General features: G+C 50.9%; 1 protein-coding gene across 1 annotated transcript in view; it reads left to right on the forward strand.

Moving 5' to 3' along the window:
- The window catches only part of BACE2 (beta-secretase 2), an 81522-nt gene that overhangs the window by 8137 nt on the left and 46094 nt on the right, over nt 1-27291 (forward strand). Inside the window, exon 2 of the mRNA XM_055313777.1 lies at nt 25881-25969. Within this exon, the coding sequence (XP_055169752.1) occupies nt 25881-25969 (89 nt within the window). The remainder of the gene's footprint in view (nt 1-25880; nt 25970-27291) is intronic.

The following is a 27291-nucleotide window of genomic DNA, read 5'->3' on the forward strand; positions in this document are numbered from 1 at the left end:
AATCACCTGGGCCTCTGTTAAAATGCAGAATCTGGCTCGGCACGCTGGGGTGGGGAGGGGAGGATGGGTGCCACTGGCTTGGCTCACTGGCCACAACTGCGGCCCTGATTCCCAAAACAGCTGGCCTGGGAAGGACCAGGAGGTGCTGGTGGAGCTGGTTAAAAATAGTTTCCCAGGACCCAGCCCAGATGTACTGGCCGAGACAGTCTGCACCGGGCCTGAGAATCTGCATTTTACCATGTGCCCGGGCTCCCCGTCGGGCCCCAGCCCCTGGGTGTTATTTGGGAGCCACGAGAGAGAGGGGCCTGGTTCTCCCCTCTGCCTGGTGGTTTCCTGCGTGGAACGGGCAGGTTCTTTTCTCTTCCTGGATGTTGTTGTTTGGTTAGCGTTTCCTCCGCGGGTTCAGCAGATCTGTACCTCAAGCAGATTGTGTTCCAAAAGCTTCCCCGTGTTTGGCAGGTTGGCAACCTGGCGCGGGTTTTCTCCGGGGAACGTGCTCTCCAGGCGTGCGTGTATGTGTGTGCTGACGGCGTCCTTTTAAAATGTCCTTCTGTTACAGAGCAATAATTTATCAATCAATAAAAATGAATTAGGAGGAAAAACCAAGTGAAAACAAACAAAAAAACCCCCGAATAGATACAAAGTGCTGCTGTTTCAGTTACTGGGTTCAGCAGACATCCGGTGTCCCTGGGGGCCGGCGGGGGGTGGGGGGTTGCCCATGTCAGGGCGTCCAGTGGCTCCCTTGGTGCCCACCGCACTGTTGGTCGGTGGAGGGTGCAGCGGAGCATCTGGGGAGCCCTGCTCTAGAAATGTACTTGGCTCTGCACGAGGCGGGACACGTCGGAAGTTCTCAGGGATGGTTCCTTCCAGTCACAGGTTGGGTTTGCTGCCCCTCCCCTTAGTGGGATGGTGGTTATTTTTGTTTAAGCAAAAAGGAAATGTGACTGTGGCTTTCTCTGCTTCCTGGTCCTCTCCCGTGGGGCTGGGAGGAGAGCTTTGACACAGGGCAGCAAGTAGGTCTGACTCAGAGGCTCTCTGCCCCAGGAAGTTGTGCCGTCTAGGGGACACGTGGCACTGACCTGAGACGTGTTTGGTTGTTGCAGGTTCGATGGCGCCTGTAGCTGGAACCCGTAGCTTCCAGTGGAAGCTGCTCGGCGTCCTTCGAAGGCACAGGACAGCCCCTGCCCCACCCCCTATCCCCATGACAAATAATGATCTCGTCTCAAATGTCAGCAATAGCGAGGGGCCAGAAATCGTGGGGATCACTCAGCTGGCCTGGGACAGCTGTGACACCTGTGGATCACCCCTGATCTTTACAGCCCTTTTTTTTTTTTTTTAAGATTTTATTTATTCATTCACGCGAGACACAGAGACACAGGCAGAGGGAGAAGCAGGCTCCATGCAGGGAGCTCGATGTGGGACTCGATCCCGGGACCCCAGGATCGTGCCCTGGACCAAAGGCAGATGCTCAGCGACTGAGCCACCCAGGCCGCCCCTACAGCCCTGTCTCATTCCAGCATCGTGCTTCTTCTCATTCAGTGCGTTCATGGAGCACCTGCTGTGGGCCGGGCCCTGGGATGCAACAGTCAACAAAGACGGGCATGGTCCTCGATGCTCTAGAACCTGCCTGCTTGTTGGCCACACAGATTTTAAGAAAGCAGACAGCGTTTCAGGTCATTGCAGAGACAGTACAGCCGGGTCGTGGGCACAGGTGGAAACAGGCTGGTGCTTCAGCCCGGCGGGGGCAGGCATGCTCCCTGCTCCCTGAGGAGGGGCAGTTGGCCGTGAGCAGCAGCAGGGGAGACCCGGCCTTGAGACGTTGGGGGGAACCACGGTCCGGGGCAAGGCACCTGCACACCTGCCCTGCCAGCTTGGGGAGCAGCTCCTCTTTTAAAATGGTGCTTTGGGGTTAGATTTTATTTGAACAAAGTCTTTACGGAGGCAGCTTGTGTGTGTGTGTGTGTGTGTGTGTGTGTGTGTGTGTAGGGGGTAAGAGTTGGGGGAAAGGAGCTGAATATGGTCAGCCGGGAATTTCAGAATTGAAAAGAACTGGGGACGCCCAGGTGGCTCAGCAGTTAAGCACCTGCCTTTGGCCCAGGGCATGATCCCCGGGTCCCGAGATCGAGTTCCACATCAGGCTCCCTGCGTGGGGCCTGCTTCTCCCTCTGCCTATGTCTCTGCCTCTCTCTCTCTCTCTGTCTCTCATGCATAAGTAAATCTTTTTTAAAAAGGAAAGGAGGGACGCCTGGGTGGCTCAGCGGTTTAGCGCCGCCTTTGGCCCAGGACGTGATCCCGGGGTCCTGGGATCGAGTCCCACGTCGGGCTCCCTGCATGCAGCCTGCTTCTCCCTCTGCCTGTGTCTCTGCCTCTCTCTCTCTCTCATGAATAAATAAATAAAATCTTTATTTAAAAAAAAAAAGAAAGAACTGAGCTCCGTGTGCCCAGGGGAGGCGGGCGCCAGAAGACCCCTGCCTGTCTTCTCACTGTGTCTTCTTCTCTTCCATCGGGTTCCCAGCACCAGACTGAGGCCTGGGTGGGTGGGAGCGGGTGGTTTATTCAGGAGGCGCACTCAGGAATCCCGTGTAGGGGTGGAGAAGTGAGAAGGCAAGGGAAGCGTGCAGGGAGAGGCTGCAGGTGTCGGCAGCGGGGCACAGGCCCCCTGAGGATCTGAGACAGGATGCCACAGGGCTCGGTAGTCCCAACTGCAGGGCAAGGGCACTGGGCACCCCCGCCGCCCACCCTGCTCCCACCAGGTGTGGGCCCAGGGCTGCGACCGTCAGTGTGCGGGGTCCTCCGGCTGCACAGATTGTTGGCTCAGCACCCGCTCTGCTGGGGCCGCCGCGGCCCTCCTGCCGGAGCCGGGGCTGGCACAGGGAGGCTAACACTCAGGGCATGAGAAGGAAGGAATGTTCTCTGTCACCGAGTGCATTTGAGAGGCATCATTTCCACCGTCCACGAAACCACGTCGAAGCCCCACTTTATTTATTTATTCAAAAAAAAGAAAACTCTACTTTAAAATCCTAACTCCCCAAAGTGTTCTAGAATCTAACTCCCAGGAGCCTCTGTGATGAGTCAGTCCAGAGTGTACTTTCCTTGATATACTTCTACTTTGAACTTTTTTTTTTCTCCCCAGAAGATGAGGATGTGGGCAGCGAGCAAGAGACAGAGAAATGGTTGGGGGACAAAGGGAGATGATGTTTGAGGTTAAAAACAACCACAAAACCTCCTTTGAAGACCGAGTGCTCTGAACCTAAGACTCTCAATACCTTTTGCGTGCCTGGCGCCCTGCGGTGCCCGAGAGCAGTGCGGCCTAGGTCCCTAACCCACCGACACGTGTGATCCACAATTTTCCTGATGCCCAAGAATTTGTCCTCCAGGTGCGTGCATATTCTTAGAATATGTAAGCTACTTGTTTATCGCCCTTTGGTCAGTACACGTAGGTGCGTTTTGGCTTCTCAACCCTGTGGGACGTGGCACTTTCTGGTCCCCGACCTCCTTGCTCGCTCCGCCCACGTGGAAGAGACTGGGGGCTGATCTGGCTGCAGGCCTCGCGATGGGCCCCGTGGGCCTCACCTTCCCCTCCACGTCTGAGCTGTGCCTCACTCGGGGCCTGCTCATCCCAGGGTTGGTGAACACACGCCTCACTGTGCTGGGTTTCTGAGCCATGCTGCCGGCCGGAGAATTGAAACATCCTAGTGCTGGCGTTCAGGCCTTGGGGCGGGTGGGCGGGGAGGCAGGGGCCTGCCCAGCCTCAAATCTCGGCCTCATGCTCCATCCCAGCTTCAGCAGAGCTGTGCATGGAGCTCCCGGCAGCGGCATCAGCAGCAGCACACGTTTCCCCTGGCTGCTGGGGGCTGTGCGACCTCAGATCCCCGACCCCACGAGGGTGTGCGGGCCCCAGAGCCCCGCAGCCCCGGGTCCTCTGGCCAGCATCCCCCGGCATCCTGCAGAGCTTAACATTCTCTTGGCCACTGAGGCTCTTGACAGGCCTGATGCAGTTGTGATTTGTGGTTCTTTGTATACAAAGCGTATGGAAAATGGTGAGCTACGGGAGACACCGGGCACGACATATCCTTAGAGCTGGTGTTCTGAAATTTCACAACAACGTGTCTTAGTTTTTTGGTTTTGTTTTATTTTTTAATGTTGGGCATTTGGTCTTGTCTGTGTTTTTTTATTTCTTTCTTTCTAGTCATGAGAGACACAGAGAGAGGCAGAGACACAGGCAGAGGGAGAAGCAGGCTCCCTGCGGGAAGCCCGATGCAGGACTCGATCCCAGGACCCTGGGGTCACACCCTGAGCTGAAGGCAGATGCTCAACCATTGAGCCACCGAGACGTCTCCATTTGGTCTTTTCAATCTAGAAGCTCCACATGTTCAGTTCTGAGGAACTTTCTAGTAAAATGTCCATTCTCTTTTTGGACCTCCTGTTATCCGGAGATTGGCCTTCTAGTTCGGGGTCTCTGGTCTCCGGGTTCTACTCCGTATTCATTTCTGCCACTTACTTGCACTTTAACTTTTCAGGAGCACTTTCTTTTTTCCCTGAATGTTCCTTTTCATGGTTATACTTTATTCTCGTTTCAGAATTGTGTGTCTGCTATCTCTCTGAGGAAATAACGCTTTTTTAAAAAAAATTTTTTCTTTCCACTTCCTGCCTTATTTCTGTTGGCCCTGAGTCCGTTTTTTGGGGTGTTCGTCTGGGACTGTGTCTCACACCAGTGATTATTGGCTGACTGTTCGTATTTAAAAAGGAACTGTGAGGGGCGCCTGGCTGGCTCAGTCGGTAGAGCATGTGACTCTTGATCTTGGGGTGGTGAGTTCAAGCCCCATGTTGGGTGTGGAGCCTACTTAAAAAAAAAAAAGTTAAAAAAAATAAAAAGGAAGTGTTAAAAGGCCAAGTGGAGGGCAATGCGTAGGCCGGGTGTAGAGTACATTTCTTGGTAAAAATTTATTTATTATTTTAGAGAGAGTGGGGGGAGGGAGGGGCAGAGGAATCTCTAACGTGGGACTCAGTGCTGTGACCCTGAGATCGTGACCTGAGCTGAAATACACCTTCCCAGCCGCCTTCACTCTGGCTTGGAGCTTTGCCCTGTGTGATGACGAAGCACTGGGCGGTGCTCAGTGGGACCTGGTTGGGGCCTCCTGGAGGATTTCAGGGAAGCTTATTTTTCCTGATACAGGTGGCAGGTGTGGCTGGGGTGATACTTTCTACTCTTTCCTGCCTTTGATGCAGATGAAAGCCGTGAACGGGGAGCCAACTTTTTTTTTTTTTAAGATTTTATTTATTTATTCATGAGAGACACACACAGAGAGGCAGAGACACAGGCAAAGGGAGAAGCAGGCTCCATGCAAGGAGCCTGATGCAGGACTCGATCCCAGGACCCCGGGATCACACCCTGAGCCAAAGGCAGACGCTCAACCACTGAGCCACCCAGGCATCCCAGGGAGCCTACTTTGACCTTGAGCGACAGGTGCGGGGAGCAGCAGTGATCTGATGCCGATTTTCTTCGAGGTGCTGATCCAATACCAACTATCTCCAGACGCGTCTTGATGTGGAGAAAAATCCCTGCTTGTTTGAGCTGCTCGAAACCTAGTTTTTACTTGCAGCCAGAAACATTCCAAAAGATGTGCCACCATCACTCTTTGGGGAAAAAAAATAGCTTAATATTAAAAAAAAATGCTTTAAGGTAATTTATCATTCCTTTCTTCTCCTTGCAATCTCCTGGGAAGAGGAGGACAAGTCTAAAAGTCGTTTTATTAGTGTCTTTGTTGCTGTTGGCGAGATGCTTGTTTCCGTGGGCCACAGGTGGACTCTGTTACAGGGACGTAGGCTTTGGCCATCACAAGGGGGACCCCGCAGGAGATGACTACCGGGAGGCGTTTGCATGGGGCAGACCAGGGTCAGCATGCTGAGGCCCATGGACCAAGTCTCCTGTTTCCGTAAGGTTTTCTTGGAATGCAGCTACACCGGTTTACAGGCGGTCTGGGAGTGCTTTCATGCTACAGTGGCGGAGTTGAGAGAGATACCGTGTTGCCAGCCTCTAGGATTTTCACTGTGTGGCTCTGAACAGAATAAAAAAAGCTTGCTGACCTCTGGGTTCCACTGTCAGATTCTAGATGCCAAGGAGGGAGCGTCCGTGGCCAGCAGGCTGGCAGTGCTTTTGTCCACACCAGCAAGAGCTGGTGGGCGCCCTGTATGGTGGGAATGGTGCGGGGGAGAGGTGGCTCCCAGGAACCTACTGAATACCCCCCAGGAGGAAGGTTGAGTGTGCAGACATCAGCCACACCCAGAACGCACCAGGCATGAACTCAGACGAGCACATTCTTCCCCTGCCCCTTCCTTCCCTGGTGTTCCAGGCATTGTTGTGAGTCTGGTGGGGAAACAGAGATAACTCCCACAGCATGCCTCCCCCTCCCCGCCGTGGATTTCTGAGCCTCAGGTGGGCCCATGGTAGTGGATGTCCGAGAGAAGCTTTGAACTTAAGCTTTGTCTTTAGAAAGGACCAGACTTCTAATGCCCGGAAATAAATGAATTACCACAAAGCTTTTGGGAAAATATGGTCTTTGCCCAAGATTTCATTCAAGGATGGGGAAGAATGATTTACAGAGCACGTTTGAAGGCGGTTGTAGGACAAGAGAAAGTTCTCCTAAAGTGTTACCCCGTCATGCAAAGGCCATGGAGGGGAGTTTGGAAATGTCTAGTAAACTCATGTCTGCATCTATCCTCTGACTCACAAATCCACTTCTGGGGGCTTACACAAAGTTACATCGGGGAAAACTGTGAAAAGCTTCCCCAAGGCTATTCATGGTGATGCCACCCGCACCAGCATACGGTTGGAGACGACCCGGATGTTCATAGAGGCCTGGCGGAGGGCAGGGTCGCACGTCTACACTGTGGGGCATGATGCATCTACACTGTGGGACACCATGTGTCTGTGAGTGAGTGAGGGCAATCTTTCAAGACTTCCAAGTGAGGAAAGCCAGGTGGAGACAAGAGGAGAGCACGCATCTAGCAAAGCAGGTAGACACGTGTAGGTGCCTCTTCCTCGAGATTGTCCAGGACCGAGGCCCCCAGAGCCGGTGACTCTGCAGCGCAGCGATCACCACCTCTGCTCCTGCACCTGTTCCTCTCTGACAGCCCGCCGAGCCGTTTGCAGACTCCAGCACATTATTGGTCTGCTGTGTTGGAAAGGTCAGGACCTCCGAGGATGAGTTACATGCTTTCACTTCCCAGAGAGCCACTGTTCCAGGTTTGCTGGCTTTTACTGTGGTTACAAGTGGCTGGCAGTGCTATGCTGCTGAGCAGAGACCGGAAAAAAACAAAATCAGCAATTAAAACAGGCTCCTTTCAGGTGATGTTTTCACACCGAGTTAGAAACTGCTTTTTTGTAAGAAACTCCTATGGAGAGAAGTCTTTCAAAGGTGGTATCTTTGCATATTCCCATCATCATTTGATCTCCGTCGCCAGAAATGATATGTTTGCCACGTACATAAATACTTTCGGACTCTTAATTTAGAATTTATTACCTGTGTAAAAATCTTCCAAAGATTTTTAGTTATTTTTTTATAAAGATTTATTTATTTATTTATTTATTTATTCATTTATTTATTTAATGATTTTAATTTATTTATTCATGAGAGGCAGAGAGAGAGAAAGAGAGGCAGAGACACAGGCAGAGGGAGAAGCAGGCTCCATGCGGGGAGCCTGATGCAGGACTCGATCCCGGGTCTCCAGGATGATGCCCTGGGCTGAAGGCGGCGCTAAATCGCTGGGCCACAGGGGTTGCTCAAGATTTATTTTTTTATTGAGAGACGGAGGGGGGCATGCAGAGGGGGAGAATCTTGGAACAGACTCCCCACGTGGTGTGGAGCCCAACATGGGACTTGATCTCACAATCCCGAGATCATGACCTGAGCTGAAACCAAGAGTTGAACGCCCAACCAACTGAGCCACACGGGCACCCTGAAGAATTTTAGTTCTTTTTTAAAAAAAAAAAAAAAAGCCAGGGATCCCTGGGTGGCACAGCGGTTTGGCACCTGCCTTTGGCCCAGGGCGCGATCCTGGAGACCCGGGATCGAATCCCACGTCGGGCTCCCGGTGCATGGAGCCTGCTCCTCCCTCTGCCTGTGTCTCTGCCTCTCTCTCTCTCTCTCTGTGTGACTATCATAAATAATAATAATAAAAAAAAAGCCAAAAAACCAACAACAACCTGGAGAAAAATCATACCTACTGGTCAGTTTGCTAGAGGTACTGATGTACCTCAGGGAAGATGAAATTTTAGGATTCATAGGGCCCCCATTTCACGGATGAGGAGCTCGAGGCACAGCTGATAAAGTCGCACATTGCATGGGGACAGGGCCAGGACTTGAAAACAGCTGGTCGGGTCCCACCCTGAACCACAGCTAAGCTGCCTCCTAGCACAGAAGTCAAGTGTGGGGTTGAGGCCTCAGAAATACTCTTCTTGATCGTTATCCAGAAATGTTCAGAGTCGCTTGTCCATGAGAATTTGGGAGTCCCGTAAGGACTGAGGGGCTGGCTCGATTCCAGAGAAGCTGCTCGCCGACGGGCTGAGTTCACATGCGTCCCGAATGCACAGATGCCCAGTAAATCGTCACCCATTGGTTTTTCCCCCCAACCCTTCCTGACACCCGGCCGTCTGGAGGGTATACCGGCTGTCTTCTTCGGTAGGCTCCCTCCAAAGCAGCCCCAGAACAGCACCGGACAGTCGAAGGGTTTATCTAAACCACAAACATCGCCTTGGCCCTGCACAGCCTGCGTGTGGCGCGTCTCTCCCCTCTTTCCGGTCGGCCGATGGGAGTGACGCCCGCTTGTTTCAGTGCTGTCCGCTCATTTATGGGCGATCTCCAACGTCAGGGTACAGCTGGGATCTGCTCATCTTCTCCCACCCATGCATGTGGGGTGGCGGGTGGGCTGCCCCTTGCTCGCTCTCCTCCATCCTCGATTCCGGTTCCTGCCCTGTTTCCCACCTCCTGGGAGGTGCCACTGGAAGCAGGAAGAGGAGGTGGCCAGCTAGGAGCAAGATGCTAGGGACGCCTCTGTGGGTGGCATCTGGTCTCGGTGCCCAAGTGCAAATGGCACCACACGGGGGGGGGGGTCCCAAGGAGGAGGGGGTCTTCCTGGGGCAGGCCCTTCTGTCCTGCCTGTGTCTGCATGGCTGGCTTCCGTGAACCGTGCTGCTCAGGCTCCCTTTTCCCTTGGCTGGGGATTGGGCTTGGTAGGATGAGAGAGAAGCAGGTGTGTAAATCCCACTGCCCTTCCTTCTGGTCTTAGCATGACTGTGGTTCCCTCCACCATTGCAGCTGCTGGGACACGGTCCACCCTGCCCCTTCACACCCCGGTCAGGGGGTTCCCTGGGCCCCTCAGCTCTGTGATCCTGCCCCTGCCTGCACCTCCGTGGATGGGCCCTCCGGCAGCCTCCTCCCATGAACCCTGGAATAGAATCCCCTGTCCTGCTGCACTCTGCTTCACGCAGCTGGTGAGGATACAGCTGTAGCACTTTCCTACTGTATGAGTCTGTCCAAATCTCTGGAACTTCAGGGGCTCCCGACTGGCTCAGTCAGTAGAGCATGCGACTCTTGATCTCAGGGTCGTGAGTTCGAGCCCCATGTTGGGTGTGGAGCCTACTTAAAAAAGGCAAATCTTTGGAATGTTCAATTCAAGCTAAGCTTGCTGCGGTTGGTATGTCCTTATAAGAAGAGGTGAGGACACACTGATACGAGGGCACTTGTGCACGGAGGGTGGCCATCTACACACCAAGAGAGGGCTCAGAGGAAGCCAGCCCTGCCCCGTCCTTGATCTTGAACTTCCAGCCTCAAAGCTAGGAGAAGATGGGTTTCTATTAAGACGCCAGCCGGCGCCAGCTAACACTTGCTGTCTCCATCCCAGTTCATGAGGGGAGTCCTAGCACACGTGGCCATCCGGAGCCCACCCCCCACCCCCACCCCCAATCGACTTTTCCCACACTGCTGTTGCTCACCAGGCTATTTTATGTTGGCCAGGAGGGAGGACGAGGTGGGTCTTCCATGAAAGAATTTTCCCTTTGCTCTAAATTCCCACCCAGCTTTATTTTCTGGACCTTAAAGAACATGTTAAGTGTTCCTCAGTAAATGAATGCTAAGGTATCCCACCGTGCACCCACCACCACCTGCTCTGGGCACACGGCGGACCGGAGGGAAGCACGTTTAACAGAGTTAAGCTTATTTATTTTTCTCAAATCAAGACACATCCACTTGGGGCAAAATCGTGACATTCAGGTGCATCAGAAAATTATGGCTTCTTTTAGAGCCGGTTCCAGGGCCGGCTAGCTGCCTGCCTTTCTGTGCACTTGAGACAAAAAGGATTGGGGTGTTTTGTCCAAGACCTGGCACTTAGGCGCACGAGGCTTTCAGCTGGACTCTTACAGTCTCGTCTCGGTCTCGGCGGTTCATTGATCTCAGACCTGGAAGCCTCCTTGGGGAGAGGAGGTGGAGGACACAGCGGCCAGCTCAGAGGGCTGTTGTGTCCAGGAGCCCCGGGGGGTGCAGGGGTGCGGCGTAGGCGTGCACTGCTGCTCAAGGCCGCGGCTGCAAGCCCTCGTGTAAATCAGTGCAGGAGGTCGGGAGGTGGAAGGCTTTTCTCCAGTCCGTGCTCACACTTCCTTTCTGACAGTGGAGGCAATAAAGGTGGAGTGAGTTTAGGCAATTTTATTAATTTTTAATTTTTTTATTTTTTAAAGATTTTATTTATTTATTCATGAGAGACACAGAGAGAGGCAGAGGGAGAAGCAGGCTCCACGCAGGGAGCTCGACGCGCGACTTGATCCTTGGACTCCAGGATCATGCTCTGGGCCACAGGCAGGCACCAGATCACTGAGCCACCCAGGCGCCCCATTGTTTTTTTCTTTTAAAGACAGTTTAGGCAATTTTAAACAGTAATCGGAACCATCCAGGTTAGCAAGCCCAGCATTCTTTAGGACCGTTGTCAGTAATTAAAACTAAAAATTGATTGTTTTAAAAGTTCGGTTGAGGGGTGCCTGGGTGGCTCAGTCGGTGAAGCCTCTGCCTTCAGCTCAGGTCGTGATTCCGGGGTCCTGGGATCGACCCCCACGTCTGGGCTCTCTGCCCAACAGGGTGTCCGCTCCTCCCTCTGCCTCTGACGCTCCCCCTGCTTGTGCTCTCTGGCTTGCTCTCTCTCTCTGTCAAATAAATAAAATCTTTTTAAAAAATAAAAGTTCAGTTGGATGCTGACAGCGACAGGCCCTGATGGAACAGGGCAGTGTGCCTCGGAGGCTTAAAAGCCTTTATTGAGTACAAATCCTATCTTTGATGGTGGCTTTTATATAGTTTTTAATGTCTCCAGGAGTTGTGAAATCATGTAAGACAGTTTCTACTATGAGTTGCTTTCATGGGTATTTGTGATAAATCAGCGGAGGTGACTCATCCAGTGTTTGTGGTGTGCATCATGGCATGGAAGTTGAGTTGACAGGTATGGAAATGAGAATCAGATTTTTTTTTTAATTGAAGCATAGTTAATAGGCAGTGTTATCCCAGTTTCAGGTGTACCATGTAGTAACTCAACAGTTCTGTAGATTACTCAGTGCTCATCATCATCACTTTTTTTTTAAGATTTTATTTATTCATTTATTTGAGAGAGAAATCTGGAGAAGGAGCACGCACAGGAGAATGAGCAGGGGGAGGGGCAGAGGGAGAGGGAGAAGCAGAGTCCCCGCTGAGCAGGGAGCCCAGTGCGGGCCGATCATGGGACTCCAGCATCGTGACCTGAGCCGAAGGCAGATGCTCAACCCACTGACCACCCGAGTGCCCCGATCAGTGTACTTTTAATCCCCTCTATGTTGAAAATACAGAACACTTCATCAATTTGCCTGCATCCTTGCTTAGGGGCCGTGCTAAGTGAGCACGATAATTAGAGGTTTGATTAACAGATAACTGGAAGGTGATGTGAAGGCTGGATATTGACTTTCAGTGGGGTCCTGAGAAGGTACCACGATGAGGAAGGGGTAGGAAGTCAAGTCACGTGACCAACACTTGCAGGCGTCCAGGGAGATGTACGTTCCATCCACCTGTCCTGGAGGAGGGCTCTAGGGAGGCCAAACCCTCTCACTTCAAATAATCCACAGGCTGCCCCATGGAAGGGGTCATTGCTACAGAGCACGGGCGTGGGTCTGCTGGGAAGTAGGGGTGCCGCGAACTCTTTAGAAAGTTCCATGAGGACAGGCACCGGATCCATCCCAGGATGGAGCATTGCACCTGCACGGGATGGGTCCTCAATAAATATTTGTTGAATTAAACTGAGAAAGGAAGCAGGTGCCAGAACGGATGCTCTAGACTTACAACAAGTTAGGACATCAGGAAATAAGCTTCTCATCCCTGAGGATTGTGGCAGAGATGTCAGCGCCTTTCTGGGTAGCTCCGGGTGGCCGTGCTGTGTCATGGGGGATTTGGACTGTGCTGTGGTCCCCAGACCCGGGTTAGTTGTCCGTCACCTGGGACCTGGTTAAAAGCGTGGATTCCAGGTTCTCTTCTCGGGGTTGGAGATTACATAGAGTAGCTCCTGGGGTGATACCAAAGGACATAACAGTGACCCATCAGATTCATTTCAGTTCTTGTTTTTATGTTTCTTTTTATTTTTTTTTAAAGATTTTATGTATTTATTCATGAGAGACACACAGAGAGAGAGGCAGAGACACAGGCAGAGGGAGAAGCAGGCTCTGTGCAGGGAGCCCGATGTGGGATTCGATCCCAGGACTCCAGGATCACGCCCTGAGCTGAAGGCAGGCGCTCAACTGCTAAGCCACCCAGGTGTCCCTGTTTTTATGTTTCCTAATTAAAACCTAGCCTCGTGTCCAAGTTTGGTGATTATTTTGTGCAGGCAGTTACACTCATTGCTGCATGACTAACCGCATCCAACAGAGAGGCGACGGCTACTTGTACTTGCCAGGCCCTGTTCTAGGCACAGGGGGCTTGGCAGCGAGCCACAGTGATAACAGATCTGGCCTTCCCGGATCTATGTTTGATGAGAAGATACAGACAAATCTGGTAAATATGCAGTTATTTGGAAGGTGTATTAAAATGCAGACGAAGGCATGCTGGGAGTAGGCAAGTGTTCCTGAGCTCTGTAGGATGTGCCCGGGAAGGGGTCTTCCTTCAGTGACGCACTAGAGCGGAGGCCCAGAGAGAGAGAGAGAGGGAGTGAGTACGCGGGCAAGGGTGTTCCAGGCCATGGGAACAGCCGGGGCACAGGCCCTGAAAAGGATGTGTGCTTGCATGTTGGAGGAGCCCCAGGGTGGCTCCAGTGGGAGCACGATGGGTGAGCTGTGTGGGACAGGAGGGGAGAGACGAGCTGGAAGGGGGGCCTTGCTGTTGCTGAGAGCTATGTGGTCAAGAAGGTGAAATGAGGAGATTGGCTTTGGAAATGCCAAAGTGAGACCCCTTTTGTGCCGTGCAAGGTGAGTGGTCCCGGAGCAGCTGAATATGCATGTGGGTCTCTAACGAGGGGTCCCAGACGGAGACGTAAATCTGAGCATCGACTCCAGAGCAGCTGTGTGAAGCCTCAATTAGAGGTAGCATCCTGGGGCATGAGCCTGGACAGAGCGGTGAGGTCCAAGGTCAGGGCCCGAGACATCCCAAACCTTGGAAGCTGGGGAGGTGAGGAGGCATCGTCCCGGGGCCTGAAAAGGAGCAGCAGGGAGACAGGAGGGGAGCTCGACGGTGGTGATGTCCCCGAGCCAGGGGAAGCAGAGTCAGGAACAAGCCCAAATCCCACGATGGCCAAGGGATGCAAGGTCTGGCGGTTGGCCTTGGATCCCTGTGGGTTCAGATGAGAAGGGACATGAGGACTTGGCAGCCATGAGTGCCGACACCTCTTGTAAGGGGCTTCACTGCAGGAGCACGGCAGCATGGGGCCATGGTTGGAACAAGCTCTGGGGTGAAGGCAGTTGCCTGTTGCTGTCTTTCCTAGGTTGGGCGATAGAACAGCCTGTGTGTTAGCAGGCATGATCCGAGGGGTGGGGGGGACAAGCAGATGATGCAGAAGAGAGTTGGGGGCATTGGTGGTGTGCTGTCCTGAGTGGGTGACGGTGGGATCCAGAGAGGGTGGCGGGAGTTAGGAGGTGGATGGCGTCTTTCTCTACATTTGCTGCACCGGTGGCCTTGAATGATGGTACAGAGGAGCTCTCACGTCTCTGCTGGAAATCTTGCCAAGGTCCATATGTTGCAGCCTTTCCAGCCAAGCCTTGGTGTTTCCCGTTTCTAGAATGTTCTAGAAGGTTTCTCTGTGGCCGTGCTGTACCCTAATTGGGAAAATACTTGTATTTTGCAGAGAAAAACCAAAGAGGGGTGCATCTGTCATTTCTCCTTTGGGTTAGCATTCTTTCAAAATATCTGGACACCATAAAAATGTGGAGATCTCTGGAGATTTAATGTCTTTCCTGAGAGGAATTTACTTGGAAGGGCTTTAAAAAGCCTTTTTTAGCAGAGAATGATCTCTTTGATTGCCATATGCCTATTAAAACATTTTTTTCTCCCCCTCATGGGTTTAACGAGAAAAAAACCATCAAAGCCTTTTACAAACCGCATAGGAGTAGCCGGTTTCTTAAATGGCTGGCCTGGAATGAGCAAAGGCTGGCAAACCCAAAACAATGGCCCTTCTGTGTCACTCATTCCAGGTTTGGGCCATCAGACAGCAGGCACAGAGAGGATGCAAAATGGAGGTAACACTTCAGATTTTTAAGAAGAGGTCACTGTAAATTGGGCTACGTCCCGTCCCGCAGTGAGATGAACATGAGGATTCTTGGATCGTCACTCATTGCGTGTAGTTGTCCGCGTTTGCTAGAAAGTGTTCGTACCTTTGTGACACTGAGGACTTAAGTCACTCTTTCTGATTTCAGAGTCCTTAATGGAGGTCTGGGTGGCTCAGTGGTGGTTGAGCATCTGCCTTCAGGGCGTGATCCTGGGGTCCTGGGATCGAGTCTCAGGTCGGGCTCCCCGCAGGGAGCCTGCTTCTCCCTCTGCCCGTGTCTCTGCCTCTCTCTCTGGGTCTCTCATGAATAAATAAATGAAATCTTAAAAAAAAATTTAATAAAGCCCTTCATGGTAATATTGTATGTGTCTTTTCAATAAATAAACTGTGAGAGGCTCACCTGGCAAACCCATTTGGCTGATCAGTTTTATTTTTATTTTTTAAAGATTTTATTTATTTGACAGAGGGAGAGAGAGGACAAGCAGGGGAAGCAGGAGAGGGAGCAGCAGACGCCCCACTGAGCAGGGAGCTGGACATGGGACTCGATCCCAGGACCCTGGGGTCACGACCTGAGCCAAAGGCAGACACTTAAGCACTCGAGCCACCCAGGTACCCCAGCCCATCCATTTTATTTTTTTATTTATCTTTAATTTTTATTTTTTTTGCCCATCAGTTTTAAATGCAGTACAGGGTATAGACAAGTACGGGTTGTGTGATCGGCAGTCTGTGGCCCTGTGCTAATTCTTTTGTGTTTCACACAGTATTAAAACTGATTATAGTAGCTTGACAGATCGCATCATAAAACAGAGGGACTTAATTTTTTTCTTTTCTTTTTTTTTTTTCTTAAGATTTTATTTATTTATTCATGAAAGACAAAGAGGGAGAGACAGAGACACAGGCAGAGGGAGAAGCAGGCTCCATGCAGGGAGCCCGATGCGGGACTCGATCCCAGGACTCCGGGATCACACCCTGGACTGAAGGCAGACGCTCAACCACTGAGCCACCGGGCGTCCCAGGACTTATTTTTTTCTTAAGTGTGTCGAGTGGCAGGGGGAAGGGGCTTAGAAATTAAACTTTAAATTCAGTGGATCAACGTCATATAATTAATTTCTCGTTACTTAGTGTTTCCTTCCTCACTGGTCTCATAGTCAAGTCAGAGACTGAAGATCATGATGAAAGAGAAACTTGGTTTCCTGTCTCGGTCCTCGGTGGTGAGATCTGGAAAGGGCACTGGAGCTTCTTTATTATCTCCGTGGCCCCGGGGCACGTGGTAGCTGCTCACAAATTATTTATTGCAAAAAATAATCTTCCCCAAAGACTTGAAACAGAATTTTGAAGAGATACTTGTACACCTGTGTTCTTATCAGCATTATTCAGCCAAAAGGTGGGAAGCAACCCGAGTGTCTGCTGATGGATGAATGGACCAACACCGTGTGATGTGTCCATACGGCGGATTATTATTCAGCCCTACATTCTGCCACCTGCTACGACGTGGGTCAACCTGGAGGGCACTGTGCTCAGCGAGATACGCCAGATGCAGAAAGAGAAATACTGTGTGGATTCCACCGGAGTAGTCAGATTCATAGAATCAGAATGTCGGATGGACGGTGGGTGCTGGGGGCCGGAGGAGGGAACGAGGAGCTTGTGTCTCCTGGGGATGGAGTTTGGGTTAGAAGAAGATGGACAAGTTCTGGAGGTGGACAGAGGTGACGGCTGTATACCAGCGGGAGTGGTCTTCATGGCACTGACCTCGTATCCTTAAAAATGGTTACGATGGCGGGGATCCCTGGGTGGCGCAGCGGTTTGGCGCCTGCCTTTGGCCCAGGGCCTGATCCTGGAGACCCAGGATCGAATCCCACATCGGGCTCCTGGTGCATGGAGCCTGCTTCTCCCTCTGCCTGTGTCTCTGCCTCTCTCTCTCTCTCTCTCTGTGTGACTATCATAAATAAATAAAAGTTTAAAAAAATGGTTACGATGGCAAATTTTATGTGTATTTCACCACAATTAAAGAAATGAATCTTGGGCACCTGGGTAGCTCAGTGGTTGAGCATCTACCTTTGGCTCAGGTCATGATCTCGGGGTCCTGGGATCAAGTCCCGCATCGGGCTCCTCGCAGGGAGCCTGCTTCTCCCTCTGGCTGTGTCTCTGCTTCTCCCTGTGTGTCTCTCATGAATAAATAAATAAAATCTTTTAAAAAAAAGTCTTTAAAAAAAAAGAAATGCGTCTTAATGCCTAGAATAATAGCAAAAAACAGCCATTTTATGAAAACAGTAAGTTGGCAATCTTGCCTCTTGCTGCAGCGGGTGTATATAGGCTTTGTCTTTCTTTCTTTCTTTCTTTCTTTCTTTCTTTCTTTCTTTCTTTCTTTCTTTCTTTCTTTCTTTCTTTCTTTCTTTCTTAACATTGAGTAAAAACAGACGATATTTGAATGTGAGACCTAGATGAAGTTTATCCTGTGTCTCTTTTCTGAAAGATGGGATCTGAAATAGCTTTTCAATTGCGGTTACCAACCCGTGAGCAAAAGGGAGCATTTAGCGAACCTCCGGAAATATCTTGAGAGTTAAGATATTACACCTTTGATGAGAATCTGTTTAAACTCCTTTTGGAAAATGTGCAGAAAGAGCTGATTTTTAGCTAACACGACGTCTCCTAAGATCCCTGGAAACCTGTAATGGGTTTTGGGGAGTAGTTAGTTACCTCTCCGGAAGGAAGACGCTACCTTGCCGACTTGAAATAGAAGTTTCCCCTCCCTCCACAGTCAAATATGGAGACAAACCTGCTTTGGAACTTTTTGGTAGTGCTTTCTGTAAAAAGCACTGTTGGGGGCACCTGGGCGGCTCAGTGGGTTAAGCGTCTGACTTTTGGTCTCGGCTCAGGTCATGATTTTAGGGTTGTGAGATCAAGCCCCGTGTCAGACTCTGGACTCAGCAAGGAGTCTGCTTGACAATCTCTCTCTCTCCTCCCCCCTCCTCCCACCCTCCTCCTCCCACCCTCTCCCCCTCTCCTTCTCCCTCTTTCCCCCATATGTATGGACATGTGCACCTGCATGCATGTACTCCACATGCTCCTTCAAATAAATCTTAAAAAATAAAAATAAAAAGCACCATTTAGTGTGAATTTTCTTGTCCATGGTAAAGGAGATCATTATTTTCATTGGCATCAGTGAATAAGGCCTAGCCTTGTGACTCTTACATAGGACTGTTGAAATATCCACCTTCATTCCCCTGGCAGTGGGGTTGCATCCTGCCACAGGTGGATGATGTAAACCCAGAGGACGAGGAAATTCCAACTAGGGAGGTCTCTAGGCAAGAGCTGGAAACCCGCAGACACAGCTTCATTAGGGTGGTGGGTTTAGCACACTGGGGGGGACCCACATTCCAAATGGCCTGCCTTGTTTGAATTCTCTTTTCTTTTCTTTTCTTTTTTTTCTTTTTTCTTTTCTTCTTTCTTTTTTTCTTTTCTTTTCTTTCCTTCCTTCCTTCCTTCCTTCCTTCCTTCCTTCCTTCCTTCCTTCCTTCCTTCCTTCCTTCTTTCTTTCTTTCTTTATGTATTTTAGAGAGTGTGCACCCCCTGGAGGAGGGAGGGGCCGGGGAAGAGCCAGTGCTCAGATCCAGGTCGAACAGATCCCGAAGTCACTGCTCCGTCCTGCTGCTCCACTTTAGAGAAAGTGCAGAGTGTATCCTGGGACCAGCGGCAGGAAATGAACTTGAGGGCGGCATCCTGTGAATGGACGTCGTCGCCGGCACGTTTCAGGGTTGCAGGCTGTGGGTGTGTGATAAAAAAAAAATTCTCCCCCACTCTTGGCCTTCTCAATCTTCCTAACAGGGAAGGGTTGTCTGGAAAGTTTCAAAACTCAGAGACCACCCTGTCCCGGCGGTAGCCACCCTCACCACCCCAGGGATGGGTTTTCACTGCAGAGGGAGCAGTAGTGACTCTCATGCCCAGAAGGATTCAGAATTGGGAATGAATGACTTTTAGGGTTTTTTTTTTTAAAAGATTTTATTTATTCACGAGAGACACACAGAGAGAGATAGAGACACAGGCAGAGGGAGAAGCAGGCTCCCTGCAGGGATCCTGATGCGGGACTCGATCCCAGGACCCCGGGGTCACGCCCTGAGCCAAAGGCAGATGCTCAACCCCTGAGCCACCCAGGCGCCCCATGACTTTTGGTTCTTAAGACAGGGACCCTGCCCATCAACCCTCCTGTGCCCCACATTCTGCTCTTTTCCACCTCCACCTCCAGCATTGACCTGCCAAGCCCTGAGCATTTGTGGGAAACTTCACTGTGCCATCCACTTGTGGCTCCAAAAGAAACCGGGGAATCCATGGGGCTCTTGGCACGTGGTTTTTGTTTTTGTTTTTTGGTAGAGGCCCCCTTGCAGTCATGAAAGCACAAGTGTGCGTGCACCCGGAGCCCGAATACATTGCATAATCAAGCTCCTCTTAGCTAAAGTTCTGTAACATCTGGTTGTGTTAAGTGGAGCCCTTTGAAAATGATCCCCCCCCCCTTCTTTATAAAACAACCTTAATTTTAGATTGTGGAGAAACAGCGTGTGGCAGTTACTGTTGCTTTCTTCCACGAGATGTGTTTAAGTAAATGGGATTCGTCTGCAGAACCGAAGCGTAGGAAGAACCTGATTAACAAGATCCGCGCCTGTAATCACGTGTAATAGCTGTGGGCAAGCAGCCCCGCCGGGCCGGGCCGCCCGGAAAGCGGCGCTGCCCGGGCTCTGCGAGCCGGGCCTGCGGCAGATGGGCTGCTAATGTAATTAGGAATCGTTGTGTTAAATGAGCCATTATTTAAATTATCTGCTAATTTTCCTATCTATTAACCTGCTGAAAAAGAGACAGTGATATCTGAGAACTCTGGCTGCCAGTCGCTAACTAGGCGCGGAACTCACTCCTCTTTAATGCAACAGTTTACCACATCGGTGGCTTTCGGTGAGGTTATTGCCCCCGTGCATCTGATGGAGGAGGGACAGACCGAGGGAGACGGGGACAGCCCCTGTGTCGGGTTCAGATGATGTGGAGATCTGCGAGGCTCTTAGATTTCCAGAGCACACGTGTGTTTTGATCAGGGTCTCTGAGTTTAAGGATATTTGGTCTTTGGGGTGCATGAAGCAAGGTTTTTTGTTGGTTTTTTTTTTTAAAGATTTTATTTATTTATTCATGAGAGACACAGACACCCAGGCACAGGGAGAAGCAGGCTCCCTGCGGGGAGCCCTATGCGGGACTCCATCCCAGGACCCCAGGATCACGACCTGAGCCAAAGGCAAGTGCTCAACCACTGAGCCCCGAGGCCCCAAGGCAAGGTTTGCAGGAGTCCACCTTCCCTGGTTTCTCCCTGCCCTGGGAGGCTGGTGGGGACAAGGCAGTGGGGGCAGGAAGGAGCCTGTTCCAGCAGTGAGCCGCCCGGCCTCGCGCTGCCGGGACCTCTGGGAGGTGGCGAGGCACGCTCTCCAGCTGTCCACGGGGTGAGGGAGCCAGCGACTGGAGGTCTGGATCTGCCAGATGTTGTATATTTTGGCTGGAGGGGGCTCCCAGGGGTCTTCGCTCCTTGGCTCTTCAGGCCTGCCCTGGACGTTGCTGCGGGGTCTTGCCCTTGATTCTAGCTTTGGTTATCCTTGGATATCTAAGAGGTAAGCGTGTGCCTGTTTGGAAGAGCCACTGGGACATTAGTAGGCCCGCCCAGGCCATCTCTAGAAAACCAAAGTACTGGGCACACGTGTATCAGGAGCTTGACCTCTGGAACGCCCTTCCGCTTCTTCCAGCTTCTTGGCCGCCGTGCCTTCATCTCTTCTCCCAGGTGTTCGTCACGTGCGTTCTTGCCCCTGCAGGTCAGGTGATTAGCAGATTCCTGTTAGTTGTAGTCATGATGGGGACCTTCAAAAAGACACCAGAAAATGTGTTTTGCTTTCCAGCTCGTTGAAAGAAAAGGTATGCAATTGGGCGGCACCTGGGTGGCTCAGCCGGCTGGGCATCTGCCTTCAGCTCAGGTCTTGATACCAAGGTCCTCCCCCACGTTGGGCTCCCTGTGCAGAGGGGAGTCTGCTTCTCCCTCTCCCTCTGCCAGTCACTCCCCCTGCTTGCGCTCTCCCTCTCTGTCAAATAAATCTTTTTAAAAAAGAAAAGAAAGAAAAGAAAAGGTATGCAGTTTGGAGGAATGGGAAGCCAAGTAAAGACCCAGACAACCAGGAGTGCCTGTCAGAATCACGCCAACACAAAATGAGGAAAATAAAACCCCACAAAATGGGCCATCTTAAAAATGAGTGAGCTTTGTCTAGGCAGGGCCTGAGGATGAAGTCCTGAGTGTCCCCAAGAAGACCCCTAAAGAGAACATCCTGAAGAAACTGCTAGAGTCAAGTTGCTCCGGAACCAGCCCTTGGCCGGAGGTCTGTTGGGTGTCATGGAGTTTGTGTTGGTGGCCACCAAGGACAGTAGAGAAGCTCCTTGACGTGAAGACAAACTGCCCGTTCACATTCGAAACCTGCCCAGTTCCTGCCCACCGGTAACTTGTGCAGAATGGCTGTCCCTGTTTCAGGATTACTTTGTAGGATGGCATCGTGCAGGTCCAGGCGGGACTGGTGGGGCTGGAAGGTATTGTTGAAAAAGTTCATGTCTAAGAGGGAAGTGTTTGCTTGGGATGGTGGGATTCTCACACATCTTCTCTCGTCTCTTAGAATAGATGGTCTAAGAATCTTTTGCCTTCTTGACCTTTTTGTGTGTGATTCATAGGTGTGCAGTACAGACTTGTCTAATAAATGAATAACTTTTCCAAAAAAAGAAACCTGTTTCTTTAGCCCAGAATATGCAGATCTGCTACTTTGTGTCCACTCAGTAAAGGTTTCTCTGTCCCCACCGTGATGTAGTCAGTGGCTGTTTATTGAGCACCTACTGTGTCCTGGCTGCTGTCCAAGGTGCTGGAGACGGAGCACAAACCACACCCAGGCCCCACCCTCCTACAGGGCGCCCTGTGCTGGGGAGTCATCTGGAGAACACAGTTGGACTCCATCCAGCGTGGAAATGGTGCACCAGGGTCTGGGGACCCAGAATTCCCAGGAATGATGTGTAAAGGGTTTCCAAGAGCACAGAGGAGGGAGGTACCCACAGGGGGGATGACAATGGAGGGGCTATGGTGGGAAACCCAGGAAGGTGGTGTTTCTGAGGCTTCCAGGGGGGCTGGTGAGTAGGGGCCGGTGCTGCTTGTAGCCTCACGAGCAGGCTGGGACCTCGGAGGTCACCAGTGAGCCCGGCCGGCGCTGGTGCCATAAGGCAGAGGCCTCACCTCCGCAGGTTGATGAGGGAAGGGAGGTGAGGAATCCAGACCCCAGCTAACTCACTGATGCTTGCCGGTGACAGGGGTAAGGGCAGAAGCTCCAGAGAGTATGTTTGGGGTTTTGCTGAATCTAAGAAGTGACCAAAAAAAAAAAAAAACAAAAAAACAAAAAAACTTGTCCTGTCAAGTCCTGCAGTTCTGAACTTTCCTTGGCCTTTTGACCTGGACTGTAGGCAGCTTTGAGGACAGGCCTGTGGACATTTCTTTCCTCCCTGCTGGGTTCCTAGCTCTGCAGGGCCTGTGTCTGCTGCTTACCCTCCCGGAGGCCGCTGTGCTAAAGGCCAGCGGCCCTCGGAACACAGGCCCCAGCTCCTCACGTCACATGTGGCTGTGTTCTAGAAGAAACAGAAGGCGAGTTCCCCACCATTGGGAGGGAAGAGGGACTCCTACCTCTGGGATGGGCATGTCTGCATGGTGTGAAGTGGGACGTTGTCTTTCTTCAGCACTTAAAAAAAAAATTTTTTTTATTAGAGACAAAGGGAGAAGCAGACTCCCCCCTGAGTGGGGAACCTCGATCCCAGGACCCCAGGAGCATGACCTGAGCCAAAGGCAGATGCTTCCCCGGCTGAACCACCCAGGGGCCCCTATCTTCAGCCCTAAGTCATTTCCCGTTGTGTTTTGAAAATGCAAACGTTCCCTGAGTTTGAGAGACAATGTGTGCATTTTCAATGTCCCGTGATGGGGCTGGGCGACATGTTCCAGGATTAGGCCATCATATGTGTGGACTTGAACCCAAGGAGGTGGGAGATGATTCGGGAAGCTGGGGATGAAGGAAGCTGAAGAGATCGGTGCAGGCGTGTGCAGTCAGGCTAACAGGACCGCACCCTGAGCCTCGGAGGTCCAGCCCTTTCAGAGCATGTAGGGGTGAGATGTATAGGGCAGGGGGCACTGAGCTTCTTCCTCTGTGGTTGAGACTCCTCCCCGGAGGGAGGCTTGGCTCTGGCTGGAAGTCAACTCCGCTTCTGGCGTCGGCACACGGGAGAAGGTATTGGCTTGTCTGGCGTGCAGAAATGTCACTTGAAACACGACCCGTGGGGTTCACCCTTGGACATCCGTCCCTTTCCTGTCTTTGGGCTGCCTCATCTTTTGGGGCGATCTCTCTCCTCGAATCTTAACACTCTAGCAACAGCCGGGGTGGCCTGCTTTGCCAAAGCCATGACTCCAAAATGAATTTTCTTGCAGGGTGGCCCCTGCTGAAGGAGCTGTGTTGTCCCAAATGCCTGGGCTGGACGGTTAGGAGTTGTGCATGTGTAAAATAATACAATCTGTATTCTGGTGCAACTTTCTCCACTTTTGTGTGCCCTGTCTTTGCACAGGGGGGCATTGTGCGTTCTGGTAGGAGTAAGGGTGGGGGTGTGTGAAAGCACCCGGTTCTGGTATGATGCGGAGGCTGTGGGAGGGAATCTACCCAGAAAGTCCCTGGTCACTGGGGCCATTATGTCAAGGACAGTCGTCTTGTGTCCTTCTGACCACACTGTGTTGTGCAGGAGCATTTGGTGTAGATGTGGGATGCCCCAGCGGCCTGGCCTGTCTGTACACGGCCTGCTGGGGGGCGCTGGGGTGCACGGAGACCCAGAAACACTCATGGAGCTGGCACGCTTTCCTGATCGATCGACCACGAGCGTGGGCAGGAAGGATGCTCATGTTCAGGAATCTAGAGCTTTGATTGTCTGTGACTTTTTTTTTTTTTTTTTTTTTTAGGATTGTCTGTGACTTTTAATACTGATGAAGCAATCCTCACTGTTGTGCAATTGGTTTTTGGTTTGGTTTTGTGTTTTTTGGGTGATTGACGTGTGTCTTGCTGCATACACTCAGCCACACTCTCTGCCTTTTTTTTTTAATTTTTAAAATATTTTATTTATTTATCTGAGAGGGAGAACGAGCCGTGGGGAGGGGCAGAGGGAGACAGAGAGAGAAGCAGGCTCTTTGATGAGCAGGAAACCTGACGCAGGACTCGATCCCGATACCCTGGGATCATGACCTGAGCTGAAGGCAGATGCCCAACCGACTGAGCCACCCCAGGTGCCCCCACTTTCTTCCTTTAAAGGTGTGGAATTCTCTGTTTGGCCTCATGAGGGAGTCCTGTTGGTTTTTCCTTTCTCAAACTTCACCCGCTTTCATCCAGGCCACTTGGAAAGCTCATCTTGCCCCCAGGAACCCTTTAAATCTGGACACAGGACCCTGTGAGTTGCATGGATGAACTTACGTACGCTTGCATCCAGTGTCAAACTTGGGACTAAAGCCTTGGTGCTCGACAAGCTGCATTTTGGAACTTGATTCCCCAGATGGGTAAAGGTCCCATAGTGGCTGTTCGCACATTGGCCATATGTGATACTGTGATTTACAGGAAGAGATCTATATTTGGTCTTATTCTAGCTCCTGGCTGAGCTCCAGAAATCCTAAGAATTCCCCCAGGGAGGGGACTGATTAAAGGATTCTTTTGGTATGCATACCAAGCCCCTTTGGACCACACCTGAGTGACTTGGGAAAGCTCCCAGGTTGGGAAACCAGCCTGGGAGGAGAGAATGAGTCCAGCCTCTCCTCTGGAAGGACAGAGGTGCTGGAGGTTGAATCCATCACACCATGGATTTCATCAGCCATCCTAAGTGTGAGGCCCCCGTGAAAACATAAACCACAGGATCAAAATGGAAATGTGACATGGGAAGCCACAGGATTAAGAAACATGCTTCCATTGGATGTAGACGGGATGAACTCCTCTCTCAAAAGAATTGAAGTTGAGGGGATAAAAAAAAAAAAAACCTGCACAGAAGGGTGCTTGGGTAGTTTAGTGAGTTCAGGTTCTGATTCTTGATCTCAGCTCAGGTCTTGATCTCAGGGCCATGAGTTCAAGCCCCAAGTTGGGCTTCACATGGGGCAGGGATCCTACCTAAAAAAAAAAAAAAAACCTGCACAGAGATTCTGATGCGCTTGCTTTGAGGATCATGTCGTGGGGAGCCACTGAAGATGAGAGTGTCCAGGAGCAGAGAACTCTGCCCTGTGGGAATATCTGGCCCTCCCCACTGACCTGCATGCAGAGGTCACCTGTTCTGACTGCTGGATGCTCACGAGATCCCCCTGCATCGCCAGCTCCTCTCCCGTCAAATCCAAGTACGTGCACACTTGCTTGGCAGCCCTTTGCACGTTGATGAGAAACTCAGATGCAGTCCAATCCACGTTGTAGTTTGGGAGCTTAGGGCTGTTGGGCATCAAATATTTGAATGGGGAACCGGGTCATTTTTATTCAGACTACGTGCTGTCTGAAATATGCAGACCTCTCTGTAGGGGAGTGAAGCTTGCACCTCTTCTAGTGACTCTGTTAGTAAATGCAGATGAAGAGCAGAATTCACCTCTAAGGTTAAGGTGTAGAAAGTGACTTCTATCATCTTTGTTTTTTTTTTTAAATTTTATTTATTTATTCATGAGAGATAGAGAGAGGCAGGCTCCATGCAGGAAGCCCGATGTGGGACTTGAACCCAGGACCCCGGGATCACGACCTGAGCCAAAGGCAGACGCTTACCCGACCGAGACACCCAGGCGCCCCTTGAATGTACCTTCTTTTCAGGCCTAGTGTGTATTGGAAGCAAAGCCGGTCCCCCTCCCTGCTCTAAACTTCTTAATGGATCGCGTTCAGATTTCTATTCCAAAGCCGCATTTAAAAAGAATTTCTAATCAAGTTTTTTTTTCCCGAATAATACATCATTCTTGGGGCTTAGTTTTTGAGAGAATTATTCAAGAGCGTTGCCTTATTCACGCCACCTGATCGTGTCTGTTTTTCCCTTGCAAATCAAAGCTGCAGATTCTCGTTGACACTGGAAGCAGCAACTTCGCCGTGGCGGGCGCCCCGCATTCTTACACAGACTCGTACTTCGACGCGGACAGGTGAGTGAGGGGTGCGCGGCTGGGCGCGGCGGGGTTTCGGGGCGCCACGCCAGTGCTTGAGAATACGCGCGGACAGGAGAAGCCCAGAGTCTGCATCATTTGAGGGGGGGTCTGTGTATGGCTATGTTTGTGTGTCTGTGTAGATAGATGTCTGTGTGTATGGTTGTGTGCATTTTTGTATGTGTAGGTATCTGTGGGGACGTGTCTGTGGTTGTGTGCATATTTGTGTAGACATCTGTGTCTGTGTGTATGGCATACGTATTTGTACGTGTAGATGTTTGCATGGGTTTATGGTTTTGTATGTATTTGTGTGTCTGCATGTGGTCGTATATTTGTGTGTGTATCTGTGGATATCAGCATGTGTGTATTTTTTTTAAAAAAGATTTTATTTATTCATGAGAGACCCAGAGAGAGAGAGAGGCAGAGACAGGCAGAGGGAGAAGCAGACTCCATGCAGGGAGCCTGATGTGGGACTTGATCCTGAGTCTCCAGGGTCAGGCCCTGGGCTGAAGGCGGCGCTAAACTGCTGAGCCACCAGGGCTGCCCAGCATATGTGTATTTGGTCATACATATATTTGTATATGGTGGTGTGTCTATTTGTGTGTCTGTGTACACATCTGTGTATATGTAGATACTTGTGTGTATGTGATTGTGCATTTATTTGCATGCATGTGTGTATGTGTAATTTGCATATGTGTATATATGGTTGTGTGCATATTTGTGTGTATGTATTTGTGTAGACATCTCTACGACCATGTGTGTGGTGTACGAATTTGTGTGTAGATACTTTCATGTACTTATGGTTGTGTATATTTGTGTGTATGTGCATGTGGTCATATGTCCGTGTCTATGTATTTGTGTATGTGTATAGGTATCTGCATATGTGTATATGGTTGTGTGTCTGTGTCTCTGTGTAGACCTCTGTATGTGTCGATATCTGTGTGTGTACATGATTGTATATTTGTGTGCGTGTGTTGATAGTTTGCATATGCTTATTTATGGTTGTGTGCATATTTGGATAGACATCTGTGTATATGTACGTATCTCTGTGTATATGGTTGTGTGTCTGTAGATGTCTGCATGTGTGTGTCTGGTTGTGTGTTTGTGTAGACGTCTGTGTATATGGGTAGTGTGTGTGTATGGTTGTGTTTTTCTGTGGCTGCTGTAGTTGTCTGGGCATGTGTGTATGCATCTGTACGGGCTCCTTCCAGGGCATTCCAGGGGAGGATTCTCCTAGTGCCTGTGGTACGTGCTCATGACATTTACCCTCTGAAAATGTGAGTGTGCTGGAAGTCGTGTAGTTGCACCTGAGTGCAGAGTGC

This window comes from Nyctereutes procyonoides, unplaced genomic scaffold (assembly GCF_905146905.1).
Source record: "Nyctereutes procyonoides isolate TBG_1078 unplaced genomic scaffold, NYPRO_anot_genome, whole genome shotgun sequence".
Taxonomy (NCBI): domain Eukaryota; kingdom Metazoa; phylum Chordata; class Mammalia; order Carnivora; family Canidae; genus Nyctereutes; species Nyctereutes procyonoides.